Genomic DNA, 26495 nt, shown 5'->3' on the forward strand with positions numbered 1-26495 from the left:
AGGTGTGGCATGAATGGCAGGTACCAGTACATTGGTACAATAAATGCCAAAAACATTTCTATCAGAGCAATTTCTTGCAAGGCTAGCAATTTCGCAACCTTGTTGACAATAAAAAAAGAACAAAAAGCAAACACTGTTATTGCAATCAATATTTGGACATAAATTTCGATGCACATGTCATCATAGATAATATTACTAGATTACAACAATAACAACTTTATTTTTACTCAAATAACAACACAACAGACCTTTTTTATTGTTTATTGACATAAAAGGTTTTTTGTAAGAAACATTAACAAGCTTTTTTTACATAAAGTTAACACAGGAATTTTTACCGGTTTAACTCTTATTTTATGAAAACTTTTTGTCTTATAAATTTATACTTACACTCCTGGCGGTCAATAAATTTGTATATTCCATAACTTAGTGCTGCAACTCCTAAGGTCCAAATTCCGTAAAGACTCATCTTGAACAATCCATAATATGTCACCAAAAGCTAGACCACAAATAGTTTGCATTACATATCATACAAAATCCATTTTCCCTTTTTAACTTTAATTCTCAACCAAACCAATGAATAACTTATACTTATTGCCAAGAATTGTTAATGAGCATTAGTAGGACGACTTATCAGGCATATGTTTACCACAATGCAGATGTGAGTTCCATATGTAACATACAGGTCAGGATGAATAAGTAGGTTCTGTATTTTAGGTGGGTGTCTCTGGCCAAACTCAAACAAAATCAACCCAGATAGAATTGTGTAGCTAATCTGTGGAAGAAATATTGAAATCTGTTTCCAATTGTTTGTTACATGTTTATTTTGAAATCTGCTCCAGGCCTACAACAAGTTTGGATATAATTTGTTATGTTTTGTGTACATTGGATTTCTACTGATTAGGTTTGTACAGTTTGGTCGTTAACATATACTTTTTTTTGAAAAAAGTTGGTGTTAATGTTTGTACTTGTTAAAACTTCCCAGTATGATAAATAACTGCAGACATTGAACACAGTTTCACCCTAAGATGTTATTAATGTAGCTTCATGACAAAAGATTGGTTACTTAGGCTATTTTCTTTCTTTTAAATTCTTTATGACACTCATTTGATTTACATAAACCATAACAAAAATAAGTCATGGCTATTTTAAAAATACCAAAGGGTTTGCTGTTTGTACATGCTTAAAATTTGTTTTACAAATTTAAAATGAACTTGCATTTGCTGGCTAGTGCTAGTGGTAAAAAAAACATTGTTTAGTGATTGTCATACTGTGTTCTACTCAATGTAGGCATTACGTTGTTTCCTTCTTTAAATACTGTTAAAGTTACTTACAGCCGCTGCTACCATTCTGTACTGTTCTTGTGGTTTGTCTGCCAAGTCATTTGATAGTTGATGGATACTTATGTTTATCCACTGAAATTCCAAAAGTAGAATCATCTGATGTAAAAAACGTGGCAATTTGTTAGTCGAAAAAACACTGCTGTGTAAAACTTGTCACCGATACTTTTACTTTCACTTATATTATGTTTAAAAGTTTTTGATAATTTATTTATTATTTTCCTACAATTTGATTTTTGGAACTGAGACTGACTGGTGAATACCTTTTAAAATTTGATGGATTTTTGCAATCAGCTGATAAGAAATTCTTAAGCAAAAGTACCATTAATCTCTGCCATACAGAAATTGCTGTAAATAACTGAAGACTATGTTGCCCTACTCTTGGCTTTGTTCTTTTATATGTGGCTCTATTTGTATTGTAGCCTTATTGACTATAACAGTGGTTCTTAACCGGTGGGAAATTTAATGTTTTCAGAGGGAAATTATCTAAGTCAGGTAACCAAACTCGGGCCCGAGGGTCGAACCCGGCTTTGAATTAATCGTTGAAAGTTACTTTAATAATATTTTTCCGCAACCACATGTAAGATTAATTTCAGCAAGGCTTACAAGACACATATAAATCCAAAGGCCGTTTGTTACATCACAGACAAGACTAAAGTATCAATGACTTTGCTATTGTGCGCGAATAAAAGCCTTTCCTTTGTTGACTGTGATGCAATAAATGACTATAGCAAGTAGAGGAGACTCTTCAATATTCCATAAACTTTAATCTCTCACAGAAGCACTATTTAAACTAAATAAGATTGTAGTATACCTTTGGAGTTCCAGACCAAATCGCTTCACGAAATTATTTCATTAAAAGAATTCTTTTACGTTAACGTAGGGCACAAAACATCAGTATAAAAATAAGAGAGTGGGAAATTCGAAGTTGGTGGTTGACTTTAGTGGGAAACCACACCAAAAAGGTTAAGAACCACTGGACTATAACGACTCATCACAATTTTTATGAACATTTGCCACTGTTTGATGGATTATAAGCAGGGTTGCCATCGATCAGAAGCCAAAAATAAGGACAACTAAAGAATAGATTTTTTATACGAAACGAAACAAACGTTTTGGAACAAATCTTTGCATTTATCTGAGCTATGACATATCACATGACATAATTTTTGCCTGAAACAATTAGTTTCAGCAACTCCTTGTTTGCAGAAAATACTTTTGCATCTCACGACAGCTCATGTCTTGGTTTACTTTCACTGGTAGCAGGGATTTAATATGTAATTGTTAAACACAAGACAAAGTAAGGACTCAAGTCAAAAACAAGGACATTTCTCAGAAATAATGAAAAAAAACAATGAATTTTTCTAAGACACAGCCCTCCAAATAAGGAAAAATCTTAGAAATAAGGACGGTATGGCAACCCTGATTATAAGTCTACAAATAGGTCCATTTACTGTTAAGTAAAGTGAAGCATACAGCGTTTCTGTGATTTCCTGAGCTTACTGCTGAGCTCCTTAGCAAACCATTGACTTGTTACCCTGAGGACCATGAACACTTCCTAAAGCAAATATTATACCTTATCAGGTCAAAACAAAAATAAGCCAATGAGCCAATAGGACTTAATTACACAGCTCCCATTTTCTGTCTAATGCTGATTTGTAACGCTCGTTTTGTCAAGAAAGAGTGCTTCAAATTTATTCAAATTTACACAGATGTTAATTATTAATCTGAATTTAAACCTTCTCAAGTTTGACTCCAAATGACCCAGCGGTTCACCCACAGGCCCCCCAAAACATATTTTTTTTAAACGCTGGTTTGTAATGCTCGTTTGGTCAAGAAAAAGTGCTTCAAATTTATTTAAATTTGGACAGATGTTAGTTACTAATCCGAATTTGATCTACCAGAAGTTTGATCCCAAATGACCCAGTGGTTCACCCGCAGGCCCCCGAAACGTAATTTTTTAAACACTGGATTGTAATGCTGATTTGGTCAAGACAGAGTGGTGTAAACTTATTAAAATTTACATAGATGTTAGAAATTGATCGAAATTTAATCCTCTTAAAGTTTGACCCCAAATGACCCAGCGGTTCACCCACAGCCCCCAAAACGTAAAATTCTTAAATCGTCTTTACTGAGTAAAGTACATAATCTAGAAGTTTCATGCTGTGTTGGTTGGCGCAATGTAAGGTATTCTAAAGAATTTTCTTTTTAATGGGTTCACTCCTTAAACCCCTAAATAATCGGTTTTAGTTTTAGTTCACAAATACAAGCCTAATGTGCTAAATGTTTAACAGTGAGTTACTCGTTTGTTAAACAACATTTTTTTGTTTTGCGCTTTGTTTTCACCCAGACGAGAAAAAGGAGTTTGTCTTATATAACTTATGATGCAATATGGTGCAGTTGATTTATACGTATACAAGCTTGTTTGAGCAGTTTATAGACAATGGCAAAAATAGCAAAAAGTACAAATTTCCTTGGAATCTAAACACAACCGGAACATTTGTTTACCGTAAATCCGCACAAAAACATGTGTGAGGACCTATTCGTTTTTGCTTGCAAAAACAATCATATGTGTGGATCAAATTATGTGTTATAGTACATTGGTAAATATGATATAGAAAATATATCATGGAAGTATATTAGAAAGCCACTTTCTAGTTTTACATTTACAACACAGCTCTTACGCGCAAAACTAGTTCCAAAGCCTTTCCCTGTCTGGGAATGAGTAAAGTTGCTCCAGTAATGATTTCCACAAGTAAGGTGTACAGTTTTTGTCTGCATTCTTCACTTTCTGTGCAATCTAAAAATCTTGAAACAATTCAAAATTAAAGCAGTTTTATCAATTGCAAATGGAAAATTTGAAGCAAGTTGTCTGTTTGCACATTTTAACTGGTTAAGGTTCTTTTTCGATGCCAATTTTACACAAACATTGTGCAGTCTTTTTTATATTAAGCTTTATGTCACTGTATATGGCAATGTACAAGCACTATTACCTGTTCCACAAATGCTATATTTACTTACTTGAATATTTCAGTCCAGCTAATACCATGAGCCTGTTTGAAGTAGTAAATCATCACAGCAACAGCAGTGCTTTTTGTGATGGCAAACACAGTGCTTTTGTCCATACTGTCCATTCTGAGTTCTTTTAGATGCTTCAGAGGATTTTTTGCACAAAAGTATTGATTTCAGTCTGACACTGTCCTAACATGTAAGAATCATACAATGTGTTTCATATGACTACCAACATGGGATTCCCCTGGTACTTGCATACCCAGTTGGTCTTTGTTTCGGAGCTAGGTATTTTTATTATGGGTCCCCTTCCCTGAAGGGGACACATATTGATTTTACTCGAATTGTTTGTTTTTTTGTTGTTTTTTTTCTTCTTTTTTTTGTTTTTTTCTTCCTTTTTTTTTCTTCCCAAAGTTTGTCCGACTCGTTTTTCCATCTAATGTTTGATGGATTTGGCTGAAATTTACACAGATGGTAGATATAGTTATGTAGATGTGCATCCCACTTTGTTTTTGTTGATAACCCCAGTATTTACCCCGCTAGCCCCCTCAAATGGGTATTTTTCCCCGGAAGTTTGTCCGACTCGTTTTTCCATCAAATGTTTGATGGATTTGGCTGAAATTTACACAGATGGTAGATATAGTTATGTAGGTGTGCATCCCACTTTGTTTTTGTTGATAACCCCAGTATTTACCCAGCTCGCCCCCTAAAATGGGTGTTTTTACCCAAAGTTTGTCCGACTCGTTTTTCCATCAAATGTTTGATGGATTTGGCTGAAATTTACACAGATGGTAGATATATTCATGTAGATGTGCATCCCACTTTGTTTTTGTTGATAACCCCAGTATTTACCCCGCTAGCCCCCTAAAATGGGTGAGTTTTTAAACAGTGTCAGAATTGACTGAAATTTGGATTTCTTGTATAGTATGCCATTTATAGGTGTCGATTGTTGTGTTCAACCCTGTAGTCCTAACATTTACCCCACAAGCCCCTAAAGTGTAAAACGTATTTGTATGTTACTGGGCACCACAAACGAAAGATTTCTTTGGAGCAATAGTGTTACAAGGGCAACCAGTTGTATGTTGCTCGTTGGTGGGTTGCTTGGTGGTCGTTTTTGCGCCATGGCAGTTAGGGGCTTGTTAACAGCCCTATGACGTCAGAAACAGTAACGGTTGTTGCTCAAAACACCTCTAGTGGTCAAAATTTTAAACAGTGGCCGATTGGGCTGAAATTTTGCAGTACTATTGATTGAGTCATTGTGGTTTTTATATATTTTTTAGTTTGTGTGTCGAACCCAATTAGTTGCCCTACTAGCCCCCTAAAATGGGTCAGTTTTTTAAAACGTTAAATAGGACATACTTCAAACAATATCTGGGGTGAATCTAATTTTATAGTTTGTATTCTACATAGTATTGTTATTTAAGCCCAGTGCCGATCACTGTGTTTTACCTTACAACACCCGACTTTCTCATGGATATCTCTTGAATTGCATTATTTTCAACTTTGCATGTGTGGGGACCCATGAGTTTTTGCCTGCAGAAACAACCAAGGTTATAAAAGACGATGGCTAATATGGGACCCAATACAAAATAAGCATAGGAAATATATTTATGTTTTAATATAGGTTATAGTGTATATGCAAGGGCAATATGTGCTAAGCCACCCTTCTAGTTTTATTGACTTCCTAGTCATTCTGTTTTTAACTACTGAACTGATCCTATTGATTTGTGTAAACGGGTAGAAAAAACCTAAAATCAAGACCAATTGAAAATACTTAAAGTGATTTTGTGTTTTTACTACTAAATCTTTACAATATTTGAAGTACAACTAGGTCACATTTATTGGACTTAACTTCACCGTTAGTACAACTAGGTCACATTTATTGGACTTAACTTCACCGTTAGCCATTAGCCTTACATTTTTTTGCCATTTCATAGGTTTGCAGATGGTAATTCTGGGCTGTTTGCGTGAAAACATCACCAGCTTAGTGGTTGCTGGCCTTGTATGCCTCTGGTGTTAGCAGTTTTAAATTGGGCTATACAACCTTTTCAGTTACCGCAATGTTTAAATTGGATGAAATTTGAAGAGTTAGTAATATATGACTTTTTTGGTAGCTTATAGTTTGTTTTACCCTATAATCCACATTTAGTTATCTCACTAGTCCTCCCACTGGCATTTTTATGCAACGGCAAAAACTTTAGATCTTTGTTAAAAATGTTTCTTTAGTAAATATATGTATTTTTTGTTGTTTCAGACAATGGTTTTGTTACAAGCTTTTTGATAGCTTGGCTGACCATATGAAGTATTATTGAAATTTTTATTTTCCATTTTCTTTCCCCGTCTGGGAATAAGTAAAGTTACTCCAGTAGTAACTTTCACAATAAAGGTGTACATTTTGTCTTTACATGTCCCATTTTTCAGACAGTCTAAAACCCTTGAACCCCCCCCCCCCATAAAAATAGGCCAAATTGAGCATAAAAAATAGGCCCAAATCGTTCCGTTTACCGCTACGTGATAACAGAGAGTCGTTTTTTCAAAGACACAAGCGTTCAATCTTTTGTATTCACTTGTTATCTAATCGCCAATTGTGATGTAACAAGGGTTTATGCGCTAACAATCAGAAAGTTTCCGCCTACGACGCTGGTTGCAATTTGTTGCTAAGTGTCACCTGCACTAAATACAACATATTAAACTGATTTTGCATTTGAACAATGTAAAATGAGTTAAAAAATGGTTAAAAGTGTTTAATATTGTATTGTTTCGAGCTGCCAAACACTTAATAGTTTGTCACAAACATTAGATCAATGTTAATTGTGCTATGTTAGAAGGTAAACATATATTGTTACTTGCCAGGCACAATTTATGCCTTTGGTTGGGCAACTTCAGTAGATTACCGCTTCAGAAAGGCATTGAGTTCTTTAGAAATATGACCCGTTTTTACAAGCAACGATTTTGATTACCTGACAGTCACGCTTTTTTGCAGCTGCAGTTTTGCTGAGTAAGCTAGATAGCAGCGGCGAATCAGGAAACTACAAAGCTTTTGCTAATATTAGTTCTTCTTTCTGTCAAATGGACGGATAGAGAAACCACCATTTGACCGGGTTTCATTCTTGTACTTTCAGGTTTGGGCATGCTTACAATTTTTAAGGTGGCAGTTTGCAAGTCAATTAAGTATTCAGTCTCATATGGTCTAGCACATTTGTGTGGAAAATTATTCAAAGAGATCTAATGACGTCATTAGGGAAACTCCCCCCAAAAAATGTTTGTACCCCCCCTTTAAAATTTTTGGATACGCCCCTGAGTCCAGTTAATACCAAGCCATAAATCATTTCAACCACTGCAGTGCATTTTGCAAATATAGTTCTTCTGTGTATACTGATCATTCTAACCACCTTCAGCCAACCAAGATATTTTCCAAACAAAGTTAAACAATTTAAGAAGTTTACTTTGGTCTGAAACTGGCAGACAGTGCATAACCTTGTTCTGTTTTTGAACGGATTACCTGTGGTACTTTTGCACCAGAAAGGTCTTTGCTCCAGGCTTTTTTTTTTTTATTAAGACGTCTTAGTACTTATATATTTCCAATTCTTTGGCAAGCTTATTTTATTTTTATCAACCATGGCAAAAATAAATCTTGGCAATTTAACATTTTCCAAGTGATTTTTTTGTTCTGGATGTTAAATTAAAGCCCAAGTTTTTAACATACTTAGGTAAAAATTGAGTAGTGGTTATCGTACATGAAAAAGTTTAATGTACTTTTCCAAATTGGCTTGCATTTGTAGGCTATTGTTAAGTGCTAAAAAAATTAGTTCAATGCCAAGTTATATTATATACACTATGCATAATTAGCTACTTGTAAAACATTGTTTATTGAAACATGAATGTTTGTAACGAAAAATGTTAGTAACCACTAAATGCAATTTCAAAATAGGGTAAAGTTGGTGAGCTAAGAAAACATACATACACAAATAATTTAAAACACCATTTAACACAGCATCGTTTCTGAGTGACAGCTTTGCAACATTCATATACAAGCTAAAACATTGCTTACAGAACCATAAGATCTTTGTGAGGTTTACAATTTTGGGGCAATAAAGAATTTTATTCCACACGTAGAACTTGATGGAAAAAAATAACGTGTTGAAGTGATTCTTGTTTGAACCCAGTTTTTCTACATAATTTAAGTTGAGTTTATTCCACTTAGTAAAAGAAAGCAAAGCAACACAATAGCACTAAAACCATCACCAAGCTGGAAATAGCTGTGCAGTGGCAAAACGTTACGGAGCGCAAAAAAGTATAGGGGAAAATTGGTGGATAACGTATAAATGCACTGCAACTGTTGTTTTATGTTACTGGGTTTTAAAAAAATGAGTTTGGCGCGTTGTTTGTAAACACCACTGAGTGGATTGTTGGTGGGACCAGTCGAGGGGCCTATAAACTAACTACCTCTGTTAGTGAAAGAGGGTGGGGTTCAACAGAATCAATAATAGTATTCCTGTAACCAACACTTAAAGCGAAATATTGAAACATGTGCATGCTTTACTGGCTATTAAAAGAATGATGGCAACATTTCAAAAGTTGATTTCACAGTGTTTGTAGTGAAGATAAATGGCAAATTTCTCAGTCTTCCTCTTCACTGCTTTCCGACTCCCCCTGTGCCTGTAAAAACTCCAATAATGTGTCAAGATGCCACATTTCATTGTAATTTTGATTCTGATTTCTATTTTGGCGAAGGGCTTGCAAAAGTTGCCCTGCTCTGTCTGCTATTCGAGCCCGTTCAGACCCTTGTTGGTTTGGACCTGTTGATGATGGGCGAATAGACCTCCAAAATTGTTCTGATAAAAGTTGCTCCGGTGTCTGCTGTTGTTGAGTTTGGTGTGGTGTTTCTTGCTGTTGTGGCTGCTGTTGGGCTTGTGGCTGTTGTCGTTGATTTTGCTGTTGTGGCTGTTGTTGTTGATTTTGCTGTTGTGGCTGTTGTTGTTGGGCCTGCTGATCTCGGAGGTACCGCAGTATTGCCAGTGCCGCATAAGGTGATCGTGTTACAAAGGCCATTTGGACAATCAAAAACCCAATAAACAAAGCCAACATAGCAGAATAATACACTGTGTTGATTGCTAACATCAAAAAGTTGATTACCCATTGAATGAAACCCAAAACAGTCATGATAAAAAAATGCCATATAAAGGTTTCCAGTGCGCAGGCAGCAGCCTTCGTAACAGCCTTTGATCCATACATTGAGATGAACCTGAATACCACGTACAAAGTAAAAGTTGCCGTAAAGAGGTGTGGCATGAACGGCAGGTACCAATACATCGGTACAATTAATGCCAAAATAATTTCTCCAGCTGCAAGGTTTTGCAAGACTTGCAATTTCGCAACCTCGTGTACTGCAAAATGAACGAACAAAAACAAACAATTAGTACCAGTTTGGTCAGAAATTTAGATGAATGTGTAATCTGTTATAATATTACTAGATTATACTTTGTTTATACAACTACTTTATTTTTACTCAAATATATAACTGCAAAACAAACCTTTTTTATTGTTTATAGTCACAAAAGTGTTAACTATATACTACGTTAAATGCTTTTTTGTAAAAACATTAACAGGTAGTTAAACATTTTTTACATGACGTTGACACAGGAATTTTACCATTTTAACTCTTTTATTTTATTAAAAGTTTTTGTTTTGTAAATTTATACTTACACTCCTTGCGGTTAATAAATTTGTATATTCCATAACTCAGACATGCAACTCCTAAGGTCCAGACTCCATAAAGACTCATCTTGAACAGTCCATAATATGTTGCCAAAAGCTAGACCACAAAACAGTTTGCATAACACATCATATAAAATCCATTTTCCGTTTTAACTTTAATTCTCAACCAAACCAAAGATTAACTTAAAACTTGTTGCCAAAAAATGTTGTGAGCATAAGTAAGTACTTACCAGGGATATGTTTACCACAATGCAGATGTGAGTGCCATATGCAACATACAGGTCAGGATAGAGGAGTAGGTTTCGTATTTTAAGTGGGCGTCTCAGGCCAAACTCAAACAAAATCAACCCAGATAGAATTGTGTAACTAATCTGTGGACAAAAAGTTGAAATTTGTTTTCGATTGTTACATGTTGATATAGGGCAGCATGTGGCTTGAGCATTTTTTTGTCTCTAAAAAACTGCTCCAGACCCACAAACTTTTATGGGTTGAGCTTTGTGATATTTTGTATTCCAGTTTTTTATTGTTTTGTGGACATTTGATTTCTACAGTTTGGTAGTAAACAGATACTGTTTTTGAGTGGGTGTTAATGTTTATATTTAAATGAAACTTCTGAACAACACAGACATATGTAGAAATAGCCAGTGGTGGGATTCAGGCAGTACGCACTGGTTCTATAGAACCGTCTCACAAAATTTTATGAGATCAGCAAACCGGTTAGCAGTACTGGTTACTGTCAATAGACTTTTTGTAACAGAACTGGCTAAAAACTATGAGTTTTGTGATAGAACTGACTGACAAAAGAACTTAAATCCCACCACTGGACATAGCCAAGCAGGTGCAAGTTGTAATTCTTGTATATGTATAAACTTTACTTTACAAATTTACAAAAACAAAATTAATTTGCATTGGCTGGTATTTGGTCGTGGTAAAGTAAACAAATTAGTGACTATTATACTGTGTACTTATTGTAGGCATTTATGTTGCTTTGATACTTCGCTGCCTAGGCAGACAACAAGAACAACTGTTGTAGGTACTTACAGCCGCTGCTACCATTTTGTATTGTTCTTGTGGTTTGTCTGCCACGTCATTTGATAGTTGATGGATACTTATGTTAATCCACTGAAATTCCAAGAGTAGAATTGTCTGGATTTAAAAAAATATTGTGGCAATTTGTTAGTTTAAAAAGCACTGCTGTGTAAAACTTGTCACGTTAAATTAAGTTTAAAAGATTTTGATAAATTAAATATTACTTTTCTGCAATTTGATTTTTCGATCTGACTGATGAATACTGTTTTAAAATTTGATGGATTTTTGCAGTAAGCTAATAAGAAATTCTTAAGGACAAGTAACATTTCATCTCTACCATACAAAAATTGCTGTAAATAACTGAAGACTGTGTTGCCCAAGTCTTGGCTTTGTTGTTTTATTTGTGGCTCTATTTGTACAGTAGCCTTATTGACTGTAACGACTCATAATATTTTTCATAAACTTTTGCCACTGTTTGATTAAGTGAAGTGAAGCATACAACGTTTCTGTGATTTCCTGAGCTTGCTGGTCACATGTTTCCTTGGCAAACCATTGGCTTGTTACACTTAGTGCCACAAACACTTCCTAATGGCAAATATTATACCTTATCAGGTCAAAACAAAAAGAAGGCAATTTACCAATAGGACGTGATTACACAGCTCCCATTTTACAACATTATTTCAAGTTAGTTAGTTTTACAATTACCGCACAGCTCTTACCCTTAAGACTAGTTCCAAAGCCTTTCCCTGTCTGGGAATGAGTAAAGTTGCTCCAGTAATGATTTCCACCATTAAGGTGTACAGTTTTTGTCTGCATTCTTCATTCTCTGTGCAATCTAAAAATCTGGAAACAAGCCAAAGTTGAAACAGTTGTATTGATTACAAATGAAAAATTTGTGAGTTGTCTGTTTGCATATTTTTCTACTGGCTGAGCTGCTTTTTCTATGCCAGTGTTACACATATATTGAGCAACCGTTTTTATATTGAGCTGTATATCACTGTATATGGCAATGCACAAACACTATTACCTGTTCCACAAATGCTATAGTTACTTACTTGAATATTTCAGTCCAGCTAATACCATGAGCCTGTTTGAAGTAGTATATCATCACAGCAACAGCAGTGCTTTTTGTGATGGCAAACACAGTGCTTTTGCGTAAACTGTCCATTTTGAGTTCTTTCAGTTGCTTAAGAGCATTTTTGCACAAAATTAAGCAATTTTAAGTGTTGACTTCTATCTGAAACTATCTCAACACTTCAGAAACATACAATGCGTTTCATATGACTACCAACTGGGGATTCCCCTGGTACTTGCATACCCGGATGGTCTGTGTTTCGAAACTGGGTATTTTTATTTCGTTTACTTCCCACTGCGTTTAACTATTAATCCTATTGATTTTTCTAAACGGGTATCACAAACTTATAATCCAGGCCAATTAAAAATACTGAAAGTAATGTTGCGTTTATACCAATAATAAACTTTCACAATAGCATTTCTTGGACTTAACTTTACTATTTTTTTACCAACGGTCAAACGCTGTTAATTAGCTACATTAACAAAATGTTTTCACCTAAATAAGTTAACAGAATGGCAAAATGTTCTTTTATAAAAGTCAAGATGCCAAGAATATAAATTGTACAATCTGTTAACCAAACATACAATCAAAATATTATTTTTACAGGATTCACATAAAATACACCCATAACAAGTTCCAAATGAGCTGTGAAACAAGTTCGTTACATGCAATTAGTTGAACACTTGCAAATGCAAAATAGTAAAACAGTGTACTGTACAGTCTTTTAAAGTTTTTTTGCAACTATTTAGAAAACAGGAAATACTAAACACAAAAAACACTTTTTTAATTTTTTCATGCCTATTTGACAAGAATTGGCAGTACTGGAAAGGTTGAAATGTTTGCAATGGACAAACTGTATTTTTTGTTTTATAAAACAATTCGAAAAAATAGACAAAATAATGTCTCACACAAATGCAACACTTTTTAATCTTTAAAATGTTCTTCACAAGTCTTGAAAAGTTGTTGCAAGACGTTTGCACAAATCAAACTTCGCTAATTGCTGGAACTGGGACCACCTCCTTGTTGAAGACTGAAATCCACCATCGGAGAACATAAACCACTGAACCAAGGACCACCAGTAATAATTGATTGTCAAATTTATTAAATTGACAACTTGGCACGAGAATCAAAAGCAGCCAGCAGAGTCCAACAATAGAAAAACTTGGCAGTGATTGAAGATTGCCCTTAGGTTGATCTTAAAAGAGGAAAAAAAACTTTTAGAAGCTAAAATGTTTAGAAACAAGCCAAGATGTATAGGATTAGAGCAGTGTCAAGAAAGATTAAAGTGTTTGTTCTAGGAAAACATCTAATATTGATACTGTTACACTATATTTGTGTTGGTGAGGTGCATTCTGTAAAGTTTTAACTTATGAAAGGATCATTGTATTACATATTTTAATTTGGCTTATTTTTGAACTACAATCAAAACTATAGCTGTATCCAAAACCAAAACTCGTGCTTTGGTAAATAAACTGCAAAAATAATTTAAAATTGCACCAACCTGGTTCTAAACAGGAAATCAGTTTGATGGCGAAGCCTAATACCAGTAGTGTCAGAAACAGAAGCACTGCACTTGTCAGAGTCCAGCTTACAAACTTACTAAAGTGATATTCGGCAATCTGCAAGTTGAGTTAAACAATATTACAACATTTTACAGGCAGGATTGACACTTAACAGCATATTTAATGTATCCAACAAATTGTGATACTTTTTTATAATTCTGCACTCTAAAATGTTTGTTTGATTTTTTGTTTGTTTAAAACAAATTAACTTACAAAGATTGTAGCTGCTGTGAATGTCATGAATGCAGCATAAAAAAGTTGGGCCTTTAAGGATCCTTTGGGAACTGAGCCGATGTCTGCAACAGTGACCCCACACAGGATGGCATATCCAAACTTAATTAGAAAAAATCACATTGCATGAAGTTGCCATTGTAAAATGATGTACTACTGATATACAAAACTTACATATCCAATGCTCAGAGATGGGTGCACAAAATGTTGAAAACTTTCCATCAAGAACATTAACCACACAATACCAATCAGTTGTACCACCTGTACAAAAATAAAATTGGATTGATTGCAATTTCAAACATCATAAATTGTATTGTTAATGAGCACCATTTTATTTACCCTCAGACATAAGGTGATGATAAAATAGCACTTTGGTGTTATTGTGATAACAGTGAGCACCACACAAATGATGGTTGGAAGGTACCAAGGTGTGCATTGGTTCAATAACGAGTCCTCTGTCTGTAGTGCGTAAATCTGGCACCTAAGAGTATCAATTGCTGCCTGATTTTTTGTTTATGCTGAATTACATACTACATTAACCAAAATTACTAACGCACAGGTAAAACACACAAATGACAAAAAAGCAGTTCTTTTTTATATTAAGTTATCCAAGAGTCTGAGAATGTGGGGTTAAAAAGATTTTGTTAGTTATTTACAAAAGTTTATCAAAAATAATTTTCCATTTTTTTTTCTGTTTTTTCTGAATGTAAACAATAAAATCAGTTTGGCTGCTAAACTCTTTTTAAAATTATACAACCTACAGGTGAAGTACTTTATTGATTAAAAACAACACATTTATTTAAATTACTTCACCATTTTATTAAAAACAATACAATCTAAAGTCAAGGTACATTAGTGATTAAAAAACAACAATTGTTTGTGTGATTGCATTGTTGCAAAACAATATTTTATACTGACCTGAATGGTGATTGTTCAGATTTGGAATCAATTCCAATAAAGGCAAGTGCAACTGTCACATTTAAATAAAGAAACACATTTTCCAACCATAAACATTTGGATTTATATGTTTCTTTTACTGTTAGTTTTCCACTTTCAATCACTGTTTCCAGTTTCAGAAATGCTGGTCTCAGAAATACCATTTTTGCTGTTGCTGTCTGTGTATCTTTGCTCTGCTGTTTGGAAAGGTAAATATCAGGAACTTGTTTGCCAACTGTTGACTCTGAGAGGAACCAAAGTTTCCCATTCCTTGCGCAAATAAGGAAATTAAAATATCCTATTCTGTTGTTGTTCTTTGTTCAGCTTAGATTTAATTTCAAGTTAGCTTTGAAACTTTTGTTCCCGTTCCGAGTCTTAGGTGTCTTTTAGAACAAACTAGTTTATTCTTTTGCACCACACATGTAATCTCAAAAGAAAGTTCACCACCCATTGTAATGATATGTAAACACAAATCTGTAATCTTATCAAGGGTTCCTCTTTTGCAAAAGGCTTCTCCTAAGTCTTACACACTGAACAAGTAAACAATTTTGAAAAAGTTTATTGTGGCTCCCGATACTCTGCCTCATATTTTTCACCCAGTGTGTCTTTTTGCATTGTAATTTGTAATGCAATCAGGCAAACTTTGAATTATGCAACAAGCAAGTATTATTAGAGAAAATTCCCAAAGTCTACTGCGTACTATTCTTGTTTGTCAAGTTATACAAATCAAATGGAGTAATGTGCTTTGCATTTTGGTGCATCTATAAGTGGAAAACTTAACAATCCATCTTACACCACTGTTTGAATTAAAAAAAATCTAAATCTATCTTGGTTTCTTGGGAGAAAATTACAATATAACTATTGCTGTTTGTTAGGTGGTGTTTTTTTGTTTGTCAGTGGCAGTGATGCTTACAAATCTTTAACTTGCTACTCTTCCACCATTGCCATAAAAGTTCAAGGTCTCTTTGTTGTCTTGAAAACCAACTAGCTGCCTGTTTCATTAACCATCATGATTGCAACCTTAATTTAGTATTCCTGAATATATTGCTGGATAGCAATTTCAATGCTTTTTAACAATTGTGTTGTATGATTTTAAGCTAGGTTATTCATTTGAGTTTTGGTTCTTTTATCAGCATTTTGCATCTTGAAAGCAAATTATGCAGTTTTTATAAATACCATGGTGGGTCTAGCAAGGTAATTTGGTAAAGAGGCTGATTTCTTCTCTTTGGAATGAAATGATACAGTAGAGCAGTAACACGTCCCCTGCGGCGTGTTATAAGTAGAAGCTCTTATATGTGCACCACACAGTCTCTTAAGTATCTGTCTCAAAACTATAACATTAAATGATGCTAGAGTTATTTTCATTTCACAAAAAGGCTACAAGCTTGTGTTCTAGCTTATTGCAATGTTGTTGCAATGATCAAACAATTTTGTCAAATCATAACTATAATGACAGTGCTATTCAAATGCACTGGTCTGGCTTTAGGTTGAAAACCATCATGGCATTTTTGCCAGTAGTCACAAATGGTGAAAATGGTGGTTACACAAACCAGTTTGATTGTGTACTATACTGCATTATTTTGAAGTATTGAAAACCCAAAAATCCACACATTTTTTTATTTTTTTAAACACAAGCATATTCAGACACAACAACGAGGCCAGTGAATCAAAGTTCGTAAAAAAAATTTGATGTCAATTGTATTAAATTGTGCAAAACAGTTTCGTACTTCAGGTCTGTTATGAAAACAATACAGTGTCACCATGTCAGTACATATTTTATTTCACTAATTGATGGTAGTTTAGTTAAAATGTCAGGAAATCAGAATATTTTGGTTTACACAAGTTTACAAAAATGTATGAGTAAAAACACCTTTAGCAGTGAACATTTTTTGACACTGTTTGTGGAAATGCATCAAGTATGTATTGCTAGTATGTACATTGATTAAATCTTAACAATTTGTGTATACTGTGCACATTTTTTGCAGCAGAAAGTAAAGTAGTACACTGTTTAAACAGCCAACAATACTAGTATTTGTACACCTTAAAAAACGCAAATTTGAACAAAACTTTTCGTGTGACCTCAAACTGAGGTTGGTGCAGAAACTGTTTTCTCCACTTTGTTAAAAATGGGAATCCACCAGCGAATGACATATACCAATGTACCCACAGTAACAACCGATACTTGGTGTGAGTACAAAGCAAAGTGACAACTTGGTATCAGAATAACAAGCAGAAGGCAGAGTCCAATGATGCAAACGCTAGGCCATGCATGAACACCATCTTCTCTGGCAGACTCTGAAAACAAGAAAAACAAACTTGGTACACTGCAACATGGTGCTAACTTTAGTTAGTTCAGTTTTTAAAGCTGGGTGAAAAAAATCTTTTAGTCTATAGCAAAGGAAAAAGAGTAAAAAAAATGTAAAAATTGTCTTGTGTTAATTTTCCTTTGATAAGTTTGGTTTGAAGCAGATTTGAAGAAAAGCAAGTTTTGAAAAAAAGTTTCCACTCTTTTTACATTTATATTCGGCTTTATTATTGTTTTGCAACTTAAGGCAAGACTGACTATGTTGGTAAAAACTTTCTGATCCAAAACCCAAATCTGGTTTCCATAATTTAAATAATAAATAAAAACTTCTGATGAGGATTCATTTAAACAGCACAGTATTATAATCTTACCTGGTTTTAAGCTTGAAATAATGAAGATACAGAGGCTTGTTATAAAGATTGTCAAGCCCAAAATAGTAAAACCAGTCTTTGTCCAAACCCAGTACACACTGAAACAGTATTCAGTAATCTACACATACAAGAAACGGCAAATAAAAAAACAAACTTTGTGTTCTTGCATAGGTTTGTTAATAATTATACACTTCTCAAAGTAACAAGAAAGTATGAAAATCGAAATTGAATTTGACTGACCAGTGTAGCAAGTGTGATGACTGCCAAGAATATCACATAGAATAGTTGAGCTTTAACAGGTTTTTTGGGAATAGACATTATATCTGCCAAAATGACTCCAAGCAGAATGGCATATCCAAACTAAAAACAAAAATTGTAATAATACAACAGGTTAAAAGCAAATTTCGAAAACATACTTACATAGCCAATGCTAAGTGAGGCATGGGCAAAATATCGGTACTTTTCCAGCAAAAACTTGAGCCAAACAGCGCCACAGATTTGTACAATCTGCAAATATTGTGAAAAATCTTATCCTAAATGAAGGTAAAATGCTAAACTGCCAATTTTGGCTTGAAGTTATTCTTTTCAGAAGATCAGCAAATCGATTTTTTTCAGTTTTAGAGAAAATTAATGTTTTATAATTTGGTGTTAGAATAGCAAGCAGGTTACTAGATTTGTTGTAAGTGCAGCCAATGAGATGACCTTTTTTGTAAAAAGTGTAAACATTTCAAAAATAAAAACTTACCCTAGCAAAAGCAGTTATCACTATTGAGTAATTTCCAACCAATGAAATTATGCCAATGAATACGCCAATAAAAACGGAAAGGTAGGATTCTGTGCATTGTCCATCAGTTAAAAATACGTTTACTCCCCCAGTCTCATAATGGCATCTACAAGTTAGGGTTAAAATGATTTTTCATGCTTGGAAAATTGTGTTTATATGCTTCATGCAAATGGCCATGTATTGCACAGGAGTTAACTTTAGTTTAAATGTCATGGTTACTTATTATCAATTTACCAAAAACGTGTTTTGATGTTAGATTGGTGCATTGTTTACAATTTTATTAAGATTAACAGCAAAGATTGGCTTAGCTTGTTAAAAACAATCTGGCATTACACAGGTATTGCGAAAATAGTTTAGTTGTAGTTGTTACCTTTATTATTTGAAGAACTTGTGTTGATATTAGATAACTGCATTGTTAAGATTGTCATAAAGATTGTATTGGGCATTGTTTACATTATTGTGAAAAATTATTAACACTTCAAATACCAGCTTAGCATAGAAGCATGTTACCAACCTGAATGCTGAAGTGTCCATTGTTGAGTCATAGCCAATTAGGCAGAATGCAACTGCAATGGCAATAAATACAAAAGACTTTTCAGTCAATGACCGTTTTTCTGTATCTTTTTTAATTGCCACTTCTGCTACTGCAGACTCTGTCTTCATCTTTTCTGGAACTTTTGTGGTAATAACCATTGTGGCAGTAAAATTACAGGCTATTCAGTAAATGCTCTTTATGGTGCTAAGGCTGGACCAAGTATGTGGAAAATTACCAAAAAACTCTTGGTTATGGCTAAGGAAATGCTTTCTTTTCATGTTGCAACGTACTGCTTAGTCTGACGTCATGGAAAAACATTGGTTCACCAGGGAAAGTACCCTGTTTTGTTGTACCTCTAGGGAGAACGGTGACATGTGTTCATGTGCAGTCAGGCGTGTCTTGGTAAATTTCCTACTATTATTGTATAGTTAAAGCTATACTTTTGTCCTATATACTAGTTTGTTAAACATTTTTGCAAAACCGCTTTAAATAAGTCTTGGTTTAGGCTTGTTTATTCTGCCTGTTGTCCAATTTGCATTCAATAAGTAACATTTTCTTACAAAACCACTTTGCATTTAATAGAAAAGCTTTACTCTAGTCCATTTTGTATTAAGTATTTAACATTTTTTCAAAACCACTTTAAATAAGCCTTGATGTAGCCTTGTCTATTTTGCCTGTTGTCCAATTTACATTCAATAACAGCCTATCAAGTTTGATTTCCATTCTTAACATTTCAATGTAATCTCAATTATTAATATTGCAAAATCACACTACACTTATGTGGCCTTGACTATCCTTGTATTGTGTGAGCTCATCTTGTTGTGACATGCCCTTCCTTTGGTAACTTGGGTTATTTCCAGTTTCGGGTTACACTGGTAAAGCTAGAATGTTGTGTATAGTTGCTACTTGATATTGGAAAGAAATATTTTGTTTTATGTCCTGTCAATTTCACTCAGTGTTCAAGTAAACAGGCTTGCAATTTTAATGATGGAGTTTGCATATTTTTAGTTTTGAAACATAATGTTGCATGAATTGACTTAATCTACCAGTAAACAAATTGAATCACTTCAAAAACTTCAAAAAAAAAACAGAAACTGTTTCTCGAGATTAAAGCTCAAAATGCTTTATTATACAAATGTCACAAACAAAACACAATTTTAAATGCATTGGTCAGTGAAAAGTAAATGTACAAATGCACTTTGGCATAAAAGTGGCAACCAACAATAACAACAACAACAAAAACAAACTTCAGCAACACTTTAGAACTCTTTGTCTGAGATTAGATTTGAGGGGGCTCTTTGCATTCTGATAACTTGTACAGTGCTTAGTAGGGTTTCACCAGTTTTTTCTCTCACTTTAGGCACTGTTAAGCACCAGGCAGTAAATGTACAAATATACATAAGAAACCCAGTGGTCAGTGTGCCCAGTTGCAAGCCTATCAATGCATCCTTGGATACACCAACTAAGATGTAGGTCAGCGGTAAAGCAGTTATGATTAGAGCAATAAATCTTGGGTCAAGGCTGTGTTCCAAAACTGTAAAAAAGCAAGAATTAGTCAAATCATTTTTTACTTCAGCACATGTCTTTTTGGTCTTTTTTAGTTTGTGTAAACAATTAGGCCAAATTGAACAATTTGTTTGTAGGATTTGTTGTCTTGTAATAGCATCAAGTCAATAAATGCTGTAGACAGTGCACACTGTTTCAACCTATAAGGTCTCATCAGCTGCAGCTTATCATTAGTTTTCTTGTTGTGATAAAATGTTATTTTTCATTGTGAAAACACATTTATCAATGAAATAAGATTGTGCCCCCAAAAAGGAAGCTTTCTTTGATATAAAATTGTTGGTATACTTAAATCCAAAAGATAACATTCATTTTAGAAACAAACATTCACTTGCTCAAGATGTTTAGAAAAAAGTTTTTGTTAATAATTTGTTTGATTAGATCAAATAATTTACTGTTAAACTGTTTTATTTTTCGGCCACTTTTTTGAACAAATTTTTCCTTTTTGTTTTAAACTGACCTGTAGTGAAGCAGTTGAAAAGAATTGCATTAAAAATGAGTAGAAAAAGTCCAAAAGGTGCAAATATGATGACCAGTTCCATCAAAATTACATCACCTTGATATTTGTTTACAAGTATTTCTGTTAACTGGAAAAATAAGAAGTATATTAAACCCATGTTAAACTTATAAGGTTGCCTGCATTACAAAATGTTTTTTAAACAGGCATTTAATGTTAAACTAAACATTATTTCACACACTTGGTGTTGCTGTGGTGCTTTCAACAAGCTCTTATCAATTCTTAAAAATATTTTTTTGCTGAAGAGGGCAGCAGAGAGCTTATGCATACACTCACCAGCAAAGCAAATGATATGACAGACACTGATGCTATTGCAAAGATGTGATGTTTTAGCTCTGTTCCTCTGTTGTCCACAACAAGGTCAGCAAGGACAAGCCCACACAACATTGCATATCCATACTGCAACAAACCAAAATAATATTTTACATTAACAGTCTCAAAATAGAAATTAAACCATGGGTAATGTGATTTGTTTTAAGATTTTAAGGTGATATGTGAACAAAACTGGCTTGTAAAGCTGATTTCTAATGATTTTGTGAATAAATCACATGTAATCTCATTAGGTTAAAAACCTGGTTTTGATGTGAATGAAAAAATTTATTTTTGTCACATGAAACATTCCTGCAATAAAACTATTTAAACAAGCTTACTCAACCCACTACATAACTAGAAGAGTGGCTTTCTGATATACTTCCATTTTATATATTCTATACGATATTTACCAATTAACTATACACATCATTTGATCTACACATATGATTGTTTTTGTAAACAAAAACTGATGGGTCCCCACACGCGCGTTTGTGCGGATTTACAGTAAACAAATGTTGCGGTGATTTTTACATTGTTAAGGACAAATTTTTAGAAAGCATTAACCCAACAATAAAAAAAATGTTCGTATTCTTTTTGCACTATTATTGTCATGTAATTACAAAATTAAAAAAAACGTAACAAAGACTTAAATCTAATCTCTTGCTTTGACCCAGATATAGTCCTCCAAGGTCGGGTTTTGAACACAATTTTTTTTAGAAAGCTGTAACAGTTGTGTTACAGACACTTTAAATTAAAAAGCAATTTGCTACAAGTGTATACATAACAAATTGTTTTTCATTTAACTTTGTTTCGCAAAACGAGTACCATTGACCAGTAGTAACCTCTCAGGGTGCACACGCCAAACGACCGTTTGACCTTTTGACACCGTTTTCAATAGCACGCCGTCATTCGTGTTCAACAATACGGTTAAGCCTAATTTATACATGCCTTGAGTATTGACTCCTAAATTGATTGTCAAAAAAACGCTACGTTATGAAGAAAGTTCTGAGCTGTGTTTGTAATACCGACTAGTTGACCTTAAGTAACCCGTGATCATGCGGCAGCCAACCTGACAACGAGCATTTAAAAAAACATTTATTTGGCAAAACTCAAGTTAATTTTTTCATCTTAACTTTTATTAACAAAGTTTTTCTTGACATATACAAAACCGAAGCACGGTTATTAGGTTTAAATCACGTCATAGGTGTAAAACCTTCGCCAAAACCGAAAATGTGAGTGACCACTTAATAAAACGACATAGCATTGCTGTGCAAAACAGCTGATTTCTAATCACTGAAACGACGTCTCGTAAACCATCTGTCCGACGTCAAGCTGAGCCCTCCCGCTATCGTAAACCAGTGAGTTACTCTCTTGGTACTTCTGCCTACAGTGCCTTTCTTGACCAAACGAGCGTTAGACACATTTATGTTTCGGGGGCCTGTGGGTGAACCTCTGGGTCATACGGGGTCAAAATTCACATGGACCATCTTTAGACCAATATCTGTAATGTGTGTAAATTTGAAAAAGTGTGAACCATTCTTTCTTGACCAAAACGTGGGAACAATAGCCGCGCTAAAAATTTCACGTTTTGGGGGGCTGTGGGTGAACCGCGGGATCAAACGGGGTCAAAATTTACATGGACCATCTTTAGACCAATATCTTAAATGTATGTAAATTTGAAAAAGTTTGAACCATTCTTTCTTGACCAAAACGTGGGAACAAATCTGCGTTAGAAAGAAAAAAAGAAAAAAGAAAAAAAGAAAAAAAAAATATAGACAAAAACAATATGTGTCCCCTTCAGGGAAGGGGACCCATAATAATCCAAGAAATGCCTTAAATAAATTGCTTTTCCAAACAAATACTGATTTTTGGTAATGTTTAAAACAAAATTAACAAACTGTTGTAGAATTTACATTTAAGCCAAATTATACATATAGTATAAGACTTTTAGAAAACTTACATATGCTGGTGTCAAGCTTCCATCAATAAGCTGGTGATACAGTTGCTTCTGAATTGTGTATTTTAAAAACAGAATTCCAGTTATTTGAATAATCTGAAAAAAGTGAATTTAAATGTTTTTGAACTTATAAGTTCATTGAAGCTATATTTGAGAATATCTTTTACATTCTGTAGGTGCTTAAGTTGGAATGGTATTTATGGTTTACATTTTTGTGTGCTTACCCTACAAATAGCAATTAGAAGAAATGGACATTTAGGTATTGTAGCAAGTATTTCCAAAACCATGATTGCAATTGTGAGTCCCACTGGCAGAAAGTTTTCAGTGCATACTGGTTGTAGGTCCATCCCTGAGACATAATGCTGGCAGCTGAAAAAAAAGTTGTTGTTTAGAAAATATGTTATGAAAAATGTTATATTTTATGCTTTTACTCGGCTGTCAGTGGACTTGATTTTTATTTATTGTTTTTGATTCTTCTCTTTATTACAGAGATAACTGACATAACGTAATGTATGCACCAGATTTTGCAGCGATGTGTATAAATATAGATAGTGTAAAATTAAATTTTTCTGTTGGTGTTTTCTGACTTTCTTTGAGTATCACCTATGTGCTTGAGTGAGGTTAATATAACCATAGCGAATGTTGTGCGCTAATTTTTCAGCAGAAAGTCCCTGTGGCTTGTTATGTTTTCATGGTTCACTTCATAGGTATGCTTTCACTGATCATGTGGTCTTTTGTATTGGAACTTTTCCTTTCTTCTATTTACCGAAAACAAGCATTTCCAAAACTGCTTTGTATCTTTTAGGGTTTCATCACAATACAGTTACATGATTTTTTGGTAAAGGTATTTAGGAATATTGCCTTGCTTTACCTTTTGGTGATCATTGGGCCTAAAAATTACACTACAATATTTCATTTTGGATAAAGCTGAGGGTATGAATAGCCACATAATGGTTTGATAAAAACTTGGCAGGCCATAAGAAGAGAAACCCGAATTTGTTGTTCTAATTGACTTTATGTTTTACAACACTCAGTTACTTGTTTTGAAGTCCCTGAGTGCCAATATTAGCAACAAAAATCTACAAAACTAACATGTATATGTCATCACAAAGTGCAAAAATAACTTTTTTGTACCTCACAAAAATTACATATTGACCTACAAGTTGATAAAGTCTTATTTACAGATGTGGCTACTGCAATCTATGTATGCAAAGACATTCAATTATTCAGTATAGAATGTGAATGCAAGCCACACAAAAGTTATCAGTAGGGGGGAATGTTGAGTTAGGATTCAAATCTATAGCTTGACAAAAACAGGGAAGCTTAACTAGTGGACTTTATTGGCATCTCCAATCTAGTCAATATTTGCCCAAGACCCTAATAAACAGTAATAGACAACAGCCTGTAGAAAGTAATTAGGTGTGTAAATATGGCCTAATGTTTACCCCTGGCAGGCCCGTCTACCTCATTAAAGCATAGTTTTTTTGTTGTTGCTAAGTTTTATTTATATATTTTCAAGGTTTCCATCTGTTTTACTCAAGATTGCAAACTAAAACTAAAACATTTTTCTGCTATTTTTATTGAAATGCATTTCTGTGTTTATACCAATTAAAAGGAAATCACATTCAATTTAATTTCTCAACAATTTGTTCACTGTGATGCCATTCTGATTTCAGTTTTAACAATTTAATGTTTTTCATGGGCTTAAATCAATCAACACAGGGTTCATCATAGTCTTCATCCACCAAGCAGTGAGCAGTGAGATTCAAATTTTAATAAATTGCAAATGTAGACCATTCTACATGAATAGCACATTGTTTTACGATAAAGTAATAGGTAGCATGTACCTGTACTTTGAGTTTCCTGATGTTAAATCCACAATATACAATATGATTATCACCACCAATGCCACTACTTTCCAAATAAGGAACGGCTGAAGCATAGAAGTGCATCTTGTTTTTTGAGTACTGTCCAGTCGGTTTATGGTGTATTCAGTTCTTCTGGACTCTCTTGAACTTGCAAAGCTTTTGGGATTAATATCCATGTTTCAACAACATAAAGGTCAAATAGTCAGCTTTGTATAATTTTGGTTACCATTTTCATGAAGTACTATTCCGAAGCAATTTTTTATGTGTAAAATTTTACTCTGTAGTATTAAGAAGCAATTAATTACTGACACATACTAAAGTTAGTTTAATAATTTCATAAAAGAACAAGCTAAAACCAAAATGTAACCTTATAACTCAAAATTCAATACACAAGCTACGAAATGTTAATAAGCACAACAATACTGTATTCCTCAGAAGTAGCAGACCTTAAAAACAGTCTTCTTGTGTAAAATTGAATTTTTAAAAACCTACATACTGACAAAAAGGGCAGCTCTGACTATACCTGAAATTCAAATCCCTTTTAGCCTACCTCACTGTCTTTACAACAATAGAACTGAAAACAATCGCACCCCAAAAATCCCTTACAGAATCTGTGAAGCATGGCTTAACTCGGGGGGCATTCCCTTGTAATTTCGGATGCTTTCACGTTGCCTGTCACCCTCATAAGATCAGCCTTTTTCAGGTTTTAACTGATTCGCTGGAGCATAGCAACACCATGGTAAACAGCCTGCCTTTAATTTCCAACCATGCCTACAATTCTACTCACACAATGACTATGAGAAAAGTTCCTGTCACATATTGTATGGCCTTTTTCCTATGAATGTCTAATTACTGGTGGCAATAAGGTGATATATATCTGTTGCCTTGACTAAAGTGAAATCAATGATTGTTAAATCAGGTCTGGCTTACCAGTTCAAGTTGTTTGGTTATTTAATGGTGCTTACATTGTGACGCAATACTGTTTGCTTGTGCTTGATACTGCACTATTAAATCAATATGGTAGAAGTTTAAATTTGCATTCAAAAAAGCAAATACTGTATAAATCTAAGCATGTTATTCTAAACATGGTGAAAGTACACTTAATATCTTCATTTACCAGTAAAACTGTATCCTTTGTCATATAAACACTTCCTTTTTCTGACACAATATATTTGCGGTCAACTTTCTAATCAGTTCTCTTAAAAAAAATTCTGTTCTCTCAAAAAGCATTTTTTCCCTAAGTTTCTAAGATAATTTTGACAGCAAACCATTGCTGTACCATTCTCAAGTGGCTATAAAACCTGTTGTAAAATACCTAGGAAATAGTAAGGCTTTACAACGTCTATTGTGGGCTTGTCACAACCTGTTGTTGTACTTCAACTGTCC

At 34.1% G+C, this 26495-nt stretch overlaps 6 protein-coding genes across 7 annotated transcripts in view; 1 reads left to right on the forward strand and 5 right to left on the reverse strand.

Moving 5' to 3' along the window:
- The window catches only part of LOC145232178 (intersectin-1-like), a 66982-nt gene that overhangs the window by 22957 nt on the left and 17530 nt on the right, over positions 1-26495 (forward strand). The window lies entirely within an intron of this gene.
- On the reverse strand, positions 341-4658 carry LOC145232185 (uncharacterized). Its single transcript, XM_080096724.1, has 5 exons — positions 4359-4658; positions 4022-4145; positions 1332-1436; positions 647-772; positions 341-496 (listed from the first exon to the last, which is right to left on the reverse strand). Exons 1-5 carry the CDS (start codon positions 4469-4471, stop codon positions 347-349), a joined length of 618 nt encoding a protein of 205 aa, XP_079952850.1. The 5' UTR covers positions 4472-4658; the 3' UTR covers positions 341-346.
- LOC145232181 (uncharacterized) lies at positions 8192-12379 on the reverse strand. The gene is made up of 6 exons (XM_080096718.1): positions 12149-12379; positions 11813-11936; positions 11106-11210; positions 10295-10435; positions 10053-10161; positions 8192-9733 (listed from the first exon to the last, which is right to left on the reverse strand). Exons 1-6 carry the CDS (start codon positions 12259-12261, stop codon positions 8967-8969), a joined length of 1359 nt encoding a protein of 452 aa, XP_079952844.1. The 5' UTR covers positions 12262-12379; the 3' UTR covers positions 8192-8966.
- Positions 12739-15206, reverse strand: LOC145232184 (uncharacterized). 2 transcript variants are annotated; one of them, XM_080096722.1, is made up of 6 exons: positions 14880-15206; positions 14301-14442; positions 14136-14222; positions 13944-14063; positions 13670-13787; positions 12739-13363 (listed from the first exon to the last, which is right to left on the reverse strand). In XM_080096722.1, exons 1-6 carry the CDS (start codon positions 15059-15061, stop codon positions 13152-13154), a joined length of 861 nt encoding a protein of 286 aa, XP_079952848.1. In that variant the 5' UTR covers positions 15062-15206; the 3' UTR covers positions 12739-13151. The 2 variants fall into 2 exon arrangements, with proteins under 2 accessions (XP_079952848.1, XP_079952849.1); XM_080096723.1 differs by lacking the exon at positions 13944-14063.
- On the reverse strand, positions 16507-19279 carry LOC145232183 (uncharacterized). The gene is made up of 6 exons (XM_080096721.1): positions 18872-19279; positions 18319-18463; positions 17994-18080; positions 17814-17933; positions 17574-17691; positions 16507-17192 (listed from the first exon to the last, which is right to left on the reverse strand). Exons 1-6 carry the CDS (start codon positions 19048-19050, stop codon positions 16978-16980), a joined length of 864 nt encoding a protein of 287 aa, XP_079952847.1. The 5' UTR covers positions 19051-19279; the 3' UTR covers positions 16507-16977.
- Positions 19990-25404, reverse strand: LOC145232182 (uncharacterized). The gene is made up of 6 exons (XM_080096720.1): positions 25089-25404; positions 23466-23610; positions 23245-23337; positions 21249-21371; positions 20916-21042; positions 19990-20426 (listed from the first exon to the last, which is right to left on the reverse strand). The coding sequence occupies exons 1-6, from the start codon at positions 25283-25285 to the stop codon at positions 20152-20154; spliced, it is 960 nt and encodes a 319-aa protein (XP_079952846.1). The 5' UTR covers positions 25286-25404; the 3' UTR covers positions 19990-20151.

The sequence above is a fragment of the Phallusia mammillata genome, chromosome 6 (assembly GCF_965637545.1).
Source record: "Phallusia mammillata chromosome 6, kaPhaMamm4.hap1.1, whole genome shotgun sequence".
In the NCBI taxonomy this organism is placed as follows: Eukaryota; Metazoa; Chordata; class Ascidiacea; order Phlebobranchia; family Ascidiidae; genus Phallusia; species Phallusia mammillata.

What these genes read in the sequence shown, in the direction of transcription:
- LOC145232182 (XM_080096720.1), bottom strand. Translation starts at nt 25,285, where the DNA reads ATGGATATTAATCCCAAAAGCTTTGCAAGTTCAAGAGAGTCCAGAAGA. An exon ending in TCAGGAAACTCAAAGTACAG is followed by an intron (nt 23,611 to 25,088) that starts GTACATGCTACC and finishes CTTTTTTTTCAG; the next exon opens with CTGCCAGCATTATGTCTCAG. An exon ending in TTTCAACTGCTTCACTACAG is followed by an intron (nt 20,427 to 20,915) that starts GTCAGTTTAAAA and finishes GCTTTTTTACAG; the next exon opens with TTTTGGAACACAGCCTTGAC.
- LOC145232183 (XM_080096721.1), bottom strand. Translation starts at nt 19,050, where the DNA reads ATGGTTATTACCACAAAAGTTCCAGAAAAGATGAAGACAGAGTCTGCA. An exon ending in ATGGACACTTCAGCATTCAG is followed by an intron (nt 18,464 to 18,871) that starts GTTGGTAACATG and finishes CCTAACTTGTAG; the next exon opens with ATGCCATTATGAGACTGGGG. An exon ending in TGATAACTGCTTTTGCTAGG is followed by an intron (nt 18,081 to 18,318) that starts GTAAGTTTTTAT and finishes CAATATTTGCAG; the next exon opens with ATTGTACAAATCTGTGGCGC.
- LOC145232185 (XM_080096724.1), bottom strand. Translation starts at nt 4,471, where the DNA reads ATGGACAGTATGGACAAAAGCACTGTGTTTGCCATCACAAAAAGCACT. An exon ending in AGCTGGACTGAAATATTCAA is followed by an intron (nt 4,146 to 4,358) that starts GTAAGTAAATAT and finishes AATTGTTTCAAG; the next exon opens with ATTTTTAGATTGCACAGAAA. An exon ending in ACAGAATGGTAGCAGCGGCT is followed by an intron (nt 773 to 1,331) that starts GTAAGTAACTTT and finishes TTTCTTCCACAG; the next exon opens with ATTAGCTACACAATTCTATC.
- LOC145232184 (XM_080096722.1), bottom strand. Translation starts at nt 15,061, where the DNA reads ATGGTATTTCTGAGACCAGCATTTCTGAAACTGGAAACAGTGATTGAA. An exon ending in TCACAGCAGCTACAATCTTT is followed by an intron (nt 13,788 to 13,943) that starts GTAAGTTAATTT and finishes CTCAACTTGCAG; the next exon opens with ATTGCCGAATATCACTTTAG. An exon ending in GATTTCCTGTTTAGAACCAG is followed by an intron (nt 13,364 to 13,669) that starts GTTGGTGCAATT and finishes TCCTCTTTTAAG; the next exon opens with ATCAACCTAAGGGCAATCTT.
- LOC145232181 (XM_080096718.1), bottom strand. Translation starts at nt 12,261, where the DNA reads ATGGACAGTTTACGCAAAAGCACTGTGTTTGCCATCACAAAAAGCACT. An exon ending in AGCTGGACTGAAATATTCAA is followed by an intron (nt 11,937 to 12,148) that starts GTAAGTAACTAT and finishes GCTTGTTTCCAG; the next exon opens with ATTTTTAGATTGCACAGAGA. An exon ending in ACAAAATGGTAGCAGCGGCT is followed by an intron (nt 10,436 to 11,105) that starts GTAAGTACCTAC and finishes TTTTGTCCACAG; the next exon opens with ATTAGTTACACAATTCTATC.